This window comes from Nycticebus coucang, chromosome 18, assembly GCF_027406575.1.
Source record: "Nycticebus coucang isolate mNycCou1 chromosome 18, mNycCou1.pri, whole genome shotgun sequence".
In the NCBI taxonomy this organism is placed as follows: Eukaryota; Metazoa; Chordata; class Mammalia; order Primates; family Lorisidae; genus Nycticebus; species Nycticebus coucang.
The window spans coordinates 55,051,231-55,059,826 of NC_069797.1; the positions used below are offsets into that span (position 1 = coordinate 55,051,231).

The window sequence follows — 8,596 nt, forward strand, 5'->3', positions numbered from 1 at the left end:
ATACCATCTTGCCCGACAGTAGGGGTATACTTTTTATGTTCTCAATGTTAAAACCGATTCCAGATGTCAGAATTCTATAGCACCAGATATTTCAGATAATGTAAGTGAGTTTGAAATGTCGGAAGATGAACGAACAGGACAGGGGTATTAACGAAAGTGCTGGGATTTTGGGCTCTCCCCTTCACAGATTAATGGGAGGAGCCGGGCCCGAGCAAGTTCTTTCCTTTTGCTACTGCGGCCGGAGCCATGAGGTGAGGTTGCGCTGGTCGCCAATCTGAGCTGGCCTGTACTGGTGGGGGACGCTGAGGCTTTGTACCGCAGCCCGGGTGGGGGAGATGACATGCGGGTCACCCTAAAGCGGCCAGCCGCGAAGGCGGGGGTAGCCGGGATCACGTTAGTTCCCGGCCTGTGCAGGATGGGAGTGGGAGAGCGTCGCGGGAACTCGAGACCCGGAAAGGGCTGACCTGGCGGGCGCCGCACCCCACACATGTCGGGGGCGATAAACGCAGGTAGAGCAAAGGCAGCGGGTGGGATTGAGCGTGGCCTTTGCTGGGCGCTCCAGGAGCCAAGCAGGCCTCTGTTTTCATGCGGCGTAGGCCTCAGGCATCCAACGGCCGGCAATGAGGCGATCTCTAACTTTGACGCCTTAAGAAAACTCTATTAAGAATGTCTGAAATTGGGCGGCGCCTGTGGGTCAGTGGGTAGGGCGCCGGCCTCATGTACAGAGGGTGGCGGGTTCGAACCCGGCCCCGGCCAAACCGCAACAAAAAGCCGGGTGTTGTGGCGTGTGCCTGTAGTCCCACCTGCTTGGGAGGCTGAGGCAAGAGAATCGCCTAAGCCCAAGAGCTGGAGGTTGCTGTGAGCTGTGACGCCTCGGTACTCTACCCAGGACAACAAAGTGAGACTCTGTTTTTAAAAAACAAACAAACAAAAAGACTGTCTGAAATTCGGGACCGGGCGTGGTGGCTAACACTTGTCATCCTAGTCCTCTAGGAGGCTGAGGCGGGTGGATTGCCTGAGCTCACGGGTTCGGGACCAGCAAGAGCAAGACACCTGTCTCTAAAGTATAGCTAGGTGTTGTGTTAGGCACCTGTAGTCCCAGCCACTTGGGAGGCTGAGGCCAGAAAAGTCGCTTAAGCCCAAGAGTTTGAGGTGGCTGTGTCGCACTCTATCAAGGGCAACAAAGTGAGATTCTGTCTCAAAAAAAGAAAAAGAACGGCTGAAATTTGTTTATTACTATGGTAAAACAAGGATATGAGCCTGGAAAGCAGAGGACCTTGCCTGCATTCCTAGACTTAGAAATTAGGTTCCCTGGTCTCAGATACTTAGCCTTAAAGTTTTTACAACTGAATATTAAAAAATGGCATAACTCATTTTCATCGCAGTTACATCCCTAATCTCATTTTCAGGAGGGGAAAATGGGCTCAGAGAAGTTGAGGCATATCTTGGACTTACAAATTAAAACCCAGGATGGCCAGCCTTAACAAGGTTAAAGGATCATAGTTTAGGGAAGATTCTTATTTGGGTGGCAAAAGTCTTGACGAGAAGGTTGTGTGTTTGTCCATAATAGTAAGTACATACACATATTTATCCATCTTCTCAGTATGTTGTAAGTCACAACATTAAAAATTTTAGAGGGCAGGTCCTGGTGGGAGTGCTCATTCTTGCCTAGAAGTGGTCTGATAGTGTTCTCTTTGGGTACAGTATGCTCAGGCTTCAGAAGAGGCTTGCCTCTAGTGTCCTCCGTTGTGGCAAAAAGAAGGTCTGGTTGGACCCCAACGAGACTAATGAAATCGCCAATGCCAACTCCCGTGAGTACTTGGGATTTCTCTTTTTTCCACTCTGTCCTTTCCCTGTCCTGCGTCAGATGACCAATAACACAATTGTGTTGACTCTTCACAAACCTATGAAAGTTCCTAATTCAGGGAAACCTATAAAATGGTTGGTCTTATTATCAGACTCATTCTTTCCAGTGTGTTATAATAACATTTGAAAGGTAAGGCCAGGCATGGTGGCTCAGGCCTGTAATCCTAGCACTTTGGGAGACTGAGGCAGATGGTTCGAGAGCAGCTGGAGTAAGAGTAAGACCCCATCTCTAAAACTAGCTGGGCATTGTGGTGGGTGCCTGTAGACTCAGCTACTTGGGAGGCTGAGGCAAGAGAATTGCTTGAGCCAAGAGGTTGCCGTGAGCTGTGATGCCATGGCACTCTACCCAGGACGACATAGTAAGACTGTCTAAAAAAAAAAAAAAAACATTTGAAAGGTAGAGCTGGGCCATGTGTGGTGCCTCATGCCTCTTATCCTAGCACTGTGGGAGGCAGAGGCAGGTGGATTGCGTGAGGTCGGGAAAAATAGAAAAATGAGTTAGGCATGGTGGCACATGCCTGTAGTCCCAGCTGCTTGGGAGGCTGAAGTAAGGGGATCGCTGGAGCCAAATAGTTTGAAGTTGCTGTGAGCTGTGACCCCAAAGCATTCTCCCCAAGGTGACAGAGTGAGACTCTGTCTCAAAAAGAAGAGTAGAAATAGCTGGATGTGGTGGCCCATGCCTATAGTCCCAGCTGCTGAGGTGGGATGATTACTTGAGCCCAGGAGTTGATCAGCTTGAGAAACAGCAAGATCCCTATCTCAAAAGAAGATAAGAAATAGAAATGTTTTTTAAAGGGTGGCACCTGTGGCTCAGTCGATAGGGCGCTGGCCCCATATACCAAGGGTGGTGGGTTCAAACCCAGCCCCGGCCAAACTGCAACAACAACAACAAAAATAGCCGGGTGTTGTGGCGGGCGCCTGTAGTCCCAGCTACTCGGGAGGCCGAGGCAAGAGAATCATGTAAGCCCAAGAGCTGGAGGTGCTGTGAGCCGTGTGATGCCATGGCACTCTACCGAGGGCGGTAAAGTAAGACTCTGTCTCTACAAAAAAAAAAAAAGAAATGTTTTTTAAACGGCAAGAGGTAAGCAGAAGCTTAGTATTTCTGTCATTTTTGAGACCACTAATATGAGGTCTCTGGCCTGTCCTATTTGACTCTGAGGTATAGCTGGGCCACAGTGGACTGACCAGGGGCATTGTGCTTTCCCAGGTCAGCAGATCCGGAAGCTGATCAAAGATGGGTTGATTATCCGCAAGCCTGTGACTGTCCATTCCCGAGCTCGATGCCGGAAAAACACCTTGGCCCGCCGGAAGGGCAGGCATATGGGCATAGGTAAGTGCCATCTTCTAAGATGTAAGAAATAATGGGTGCTGAAGTCTAGACTGAAATATATTCAGAATTGGGTGGTGCCTGTGGCTCAGTGAGTAGGGCACCGGCCCCATTTACCAACGGTGGCTGGTTTGAACCTGGCCAGCTAAAACAGCAGTGGCAACTGCTACAAAAAATAGCCGGGCATTGTGGCGGGTGCCTGTAGTCTCAGCTTCTAGGGTGGCTGAGGCAAGAGAATAGCTTAAGCCTAAGAGTTGGAGGTTGCTGTGAGCTGTGATGCCATGGCACTTTACTGAGGGCAACATAGTAAGACTATCTGGAAAAAAAAAAAAAAAAAAAAATATATATATATATATACAGGATCTTTTTCTCCCCATTGTCTTGGCCCTTTATTTACTCCATGGTATTTGATGTGTTTTCTGCTTGTGTGTACATCAGAAATTTGGCTACCAGTATTGGAATTGAAGGTATTCCTGGTAGAAAGAGGTTACATTTACAGGGTCCTGCACTATGCTGAGAAATCTGTTGAGTACTTGAAAATATTGTCCATTAGGCCAGGCATGGTTACTGATGCCTGTAATTCTAGCGTGAGGTCGAGGCAGGTGGATTACCTGAGACTAACCTAAGCAAGAATAAGACCCAATCTCTACTGAATATAAGAAAGCTAGCCACGTGTTATGGCAGGTGCCTATAGTCCCAGCTACTTGGGAGGCTGAGGCAGTGAAATCACTTGACCCCAAGGGTTTGAGGTTGCTGTGAGCTTTAATGACTTTGATGCCACAACACTCTACCCAGGGTGACAGGGTGAGACTCTGTCTCAAAAAAGAAAGAAAAGAAGAGAAAATGTTGTCCATTAAATCTTTAAACCACTTTCTAGTGGTTTCAGATTATTATCATCAGAATAGTTTATTTTTGATCAAGAGGGTTTATTTTTACATTTTTTTTTTTTTTTTTTTTTTTTTGCCAGTGGTAAGATGGGATTTTATTAGACAAAGGAATATGGAAGCAACAAAAAAGCACCAGAGCCTCTGGCAAAGGGGAAGACCCAAGTTGGAAATCTCTCTCAGTTCCTTTATATAGGGATTTACATAATTTTGAGTTCAGAAATAACATTAAAATCTTGTCTTTCTGAAGTATGACAGGATTCCAAAAATTCAGATGAGTCGTCATAGTCCACTGTCCAAAACTTTTTCTGTTTTGTCTACTACTGGGTCCCTACCCCCCATACCAATGCTTAATGTAAGAACAATTTGAGGAAATGAAGGTCCTACCACATTCAAAACCCCTTTCACGGGCGGCACCTGTGGCTCAAAGGAGTAGGGTGCTGGCCCCATATGCCAGAGGTGGTGGGTTCAAACCCAGCCCCGGCCAAAACTGCAAAAAAAATAAAACCCCTTTTAGCATACTGTATTGCCTTGGTGTGTGTCTTGTCATCCCCATATTCTGCATGAAGTAAATGAATAATTTTTGCCTTTGTGCTTCCTCAAAAATTGAGTACATGAAAGAAATATTTGGAATAATCCTCTGTAAAATGAAGTAATCTGACTTAAAACGAAGTGGTAAGGATGAAATGAGATATGGCAGCACCCATAGCTCAGTGGTTAGGGTACCAGCCACACACACCAAGGCTGGCAGGTTCGAACCCAGCCCGGGCCAGCTAAAACAACAATAACAACTGCAATAGCAACAACAAAAAAATAGCTGGGTGTTGTGGTGGGCACCTGTAGTCCCAGCTACTTGGGAGGCTGAGGCAAAAGAATCTCTATGCTTAGGAATTTGAGGAGGTTGTGAGCTGTGATGCCACAGCACTCTACCGAGGGCAACATAATGACTCTTGTCTCAAAAAAAAAAAGATTAAATGAGAATAAGGCCTATCAGCTAGCTTCAGTAACTGACTTGAAATATAGATAATGTACATACTAAATTGGGTTTAGTACAGTGCCTGATTCCTAACTCACCTTGTCTGCAGGTAAGCGAAAGGGTACAGCCAATGCAAGAATGCCTGAGAAGGTAACCTGGATGAGGAGGATGAGGATTCTGCGCCGGCTGCTGAGAAGATACCGAGAATCTAAGAAGATTGATCGCCACATGTAAGCACCCTCTTGGCATGACCCTTTGCTGCTTTGTTGGCTTGTTCTTTTTTTTTTTGTAGAGGCAGACTCTCACTTTATGGCCCTCGGTAGAGTGCCATGGCCTCACCCAGCTCACAGCAACCTCCAACTCCTGGGCTTAAGTGATTCTCTTGCCTCAGCCTCCCGAGTAGCTGGGACTATAGGCGCCCGCCACAACGCCCGGCTATTTTTTGGTTGCAGTTTGGCCGGGGCTGGGTTTGAACCCGCCACCCTCGGTATATGGGGCCGGCGCCCTATCGACTGAGCCACAGGCACCGCCCAGTGTTGGCTTGTTCTTTTCACAGAGCTCTGTCTCATTGACATCAGTTAGGGAGCATTTTTTTTTTTTTTTTTTTTTTTTGAGACAGTCTCACTATGTTGCCCTTGGTAGAGTGCCACGGCATCACAGCTCACAGCAACCTCAAACTGTTGGGCTTAAGCGATTCTCTTGCCTCAGCCTCCCAAGTAACTGGGACTACAGGCACCTGCCATAAAGCCTGGCTATTTTTTTGTTGTAGTTGCCATTGTTGTTTGACAGGCCCTGGCGGGGTTCGAACTTGCCAACCCCAATGTATGTGGCTGGTACCCTAGCCGCTGAGCCTAGGGAACCTTTTTAAAAAAGATTTCCTGCCAGGTGCAGTGGCTCATGCCTCTACTCCTTAGCACTCTGGGAGGACAAGGTGGGTGGGTTGCTTGATCTCAGGAGTTCAAGACCACCCTGAGCAAAAGTGAGAGCCTCCATCTCTACTAGAAATAGAAAATAACTAGTGGGGCATGGTGGTGCATGCCTGTAGTCCCAGTTGCTCAGGAGGCTGAGGCAAGAGGATCCCTCGAGTCCAAGAGTTTGAGGTTGCTGTGAGCTGTGACACCAGGGCACTCTACCCAGGGCAACAGAATAAGACTGTCTCAAAAAAAAAAAAAAAAAAAAGTTTTTCCATTGTGGTCTGTTGTCTTCCTCTCCATAGGAGAGCTTAAGAATTTGCCAGGTAAGTTTTTCTGACTAGGAACTGTACAGAAAGTCATGCTTTGGGAAGAATAGTCTGCGTGGCAGTAGAGAAGAGGAAAGGAACCCTACAGGCCTAAAATGACCTTGGGTAAAAGAGCAGTTCACAGGGGTCAGCCTCTGATTCCACCATCACTGACCAGAACCTTGTACCCTGCAGGTATCACAGCCTGTACCTGAAGGTGAAGGGTAATGTGTTCAAAAACAAGAGGATTCTCATGGAACACATCCACAAGCTGAAGGCAGACAAGGCTCGCAAGAAGCTCCTGGCGTAAGTTTCTTCAGGAATTACTCTTAGTATCGTGGGGAGGGCGTAAGGGTTCTTTTGAGATATTTTAAATGTGCTGAGGGCCAGGCACAGTGGTTCACGCGTGTAATCCTAGCCCTAGGCGGACAGATTGCCTGAGCAAGAGCAAGACCCCGATCTCTAAAAATAGCCAGGCATGGGCAGTGCCTATGGCTCAGTCGGTAGGGCGCCGGCCCCATAATACCAAGGGTGCGGGTTCAAACCCGGCCCCGGCCAAACTGCAACCAAAAAATAGCTGGGCGTTGTGGCGGGTGCCTGTAGTCCCAGCTACTCGGGAGGCTGAGGCAAGAGAATCGCTTAAGCCCAGGAGTTGGAGGTTGCTGTGAGCTGTGTGAGGCCACAGCACTCTACAGAGGGCCATAAAGTGAGACTCTGTCTCTACAAAAAAAAAAAAAAATAGCCAGGCATTGTGGCAGGTGCCTGTAGTCCCAGCTACTCAGGAGGCTGAGGCAGGAGAATCATTTGAGCCCAAGAGTTTGAGGTTGCTGTGAGCTGTGACATCACAGCACTCTGCTGGGGGCAACAAAGACTCTGTCTCAATAAATAACTAAATAAAATGTGCTAATGTCTGATTCTTGACTTGCGCATAATCTTTTAAGAATGTAGCTGTTGGGCGGCGCCTGTAGCTCAAGGAGTAGGGCGCCGGTCCCATATGCTGGAGGTGCTGGGTTCAAACCCAGCCCCGGCCAAAAACCACACACACAAAAAAATAATAAAATAAATAAAGGAATCAGCATTAAAAAAAAAAAGAATGTAGCTGTTGGCTTGGCACCTGTAGCACAGTGGTTGTGGCACTGGCCACATAACACTGAGGCTGGTGGGTTCAAACCTGGCCAGGCCAGCTAAACGATGATGATGACAACCTTAACAAAAAATAGCCAGGCATGGTGGCGGGTGCCTATAGTCCCAGCTACTTGGGAGGCTAAGGCAAGAGAATTGCTTAAGTCCAAGAGTTTGAGGTTGCTGTAAGCTATGACGCCATAGTACTTTACCGAGGGCGACATAGTGAGACTTTCAAAAAAAAAAGAAAGAGGGCGGTGCCTGTGGCTCAGTCGGTAAGGCGCCGGCCCCATATACCAAGGGTGGCGGGTTCAAACCCGGCCCTGGCCAAACTGCAACCAAAAATAGCCGGGCGTTGTGGCGGGTGCCTGTAGTCTCAGCTACTCTGGAGGCTGAGGCAAGAGAATTGCCTAAGCCCAGGAGTTGGAGGTTGCTGTGAGCTGTGTGAGGCCACGGCACTCTACTGAGGGCCATAAAGTGAGACTCTGTCTCAACAAAAAAAAAAAAAAGAAAGAAAAGTAGCTGTTATGTAAGAGGAATGTTCTATGTCCTATACACGCCCATACCACCTACCTGCCTGTCATCAGGTTAGGGGCTGTACATTAGTTGAAACTGGAGCTCTTGGTGGCCCTAAACTACTCATTCCTCAGTCTGACTAAGCTTTTTCTCCCCAGTAGCTCTTCTCTTCCCAAACTGACCCATCCCTTTCTCTTCTCTTACCAGTGACCAGGCTGAGGCCCGCAGGTCCAAGACCAAGGAAGCACGCAAGCGCCGTGAAGAGCGCCTCCAAGCCAAGAAGGAGGAGATCATCAAGACTCTGTCCAAAGAGGAAGAGACCAAGAAGTAGAACACCCCCCTCTTGTCTGTACATAGTGGCCTCCATGACTGATGATCAGTCATGCAAATAAAACAAGCCTTTATCTGGTTGTTTCTCTGGTTCTTGCAAAGCTTCTGGCTGCTCAGTGGGTCTTAAGTGTTGAGAAGTTCAGAGCTGACCATGTACCAAGGACTGGGGTGCAGGCCCTGTCCAAGGGTGCGTGTTTCACATTTTATTTCTTCTTTCTATTGAGGCTATTTTTTTAGGTAAGGCTCCTGTCCCATCCATCGGGAGAGGTGTATGTGTGTGTTTTGAGACAGTCTCATTCTGTTGCCTCAGGCTAGAGTGCCTTGGCATCAGCCTAGCTCACAGCAATGTCAAACTC

General features: G+C 48.0%; 1 protein-coding gene across 3 annotated transcripts; it reads left to right on the forward strand.

Moving 5' to 3' along the window:
* RPL19 (ribosomal protein L19) lies at positions 1-8,318 on the forward strand. 3 transcript variants are annotated; one of them, XM_053569459.1, is made up of 6 exons: positions 1-100; positions 1,705-1,811; positions 3,074-3,196; positions 5,163-5,283; positions 6,468-6,578; positions 8,118-8,318. In XM_053569459.1, exons 2-6 carry the CDS (start codon positions 1,706-1,708, stop codon positions 8,239-8,241), a joined length of 585 nt encoding a protein of 194 aa, XP_053425434.1. In that variant the 5' UTR covers positions 1-100; position 1,705; the 3' UTR covers positions 8,242-8,318. The 3 variants fall into 3 exon arrangements, with proteins under 3 accessions (XP_053425434.1, XP_053425433.1, XP_053425435.1); XM_053569458.1 differs by lacking the exon at positions 1-100 and adding an exon at positions 111-251; XM_053569460.1 differs by lacking the exons at positions 1-100; positions 6,468-6,578 and adding an exon at positions 111-251.
* Positions 8,319-8,596: the final 278 nt, after the last annotated feature.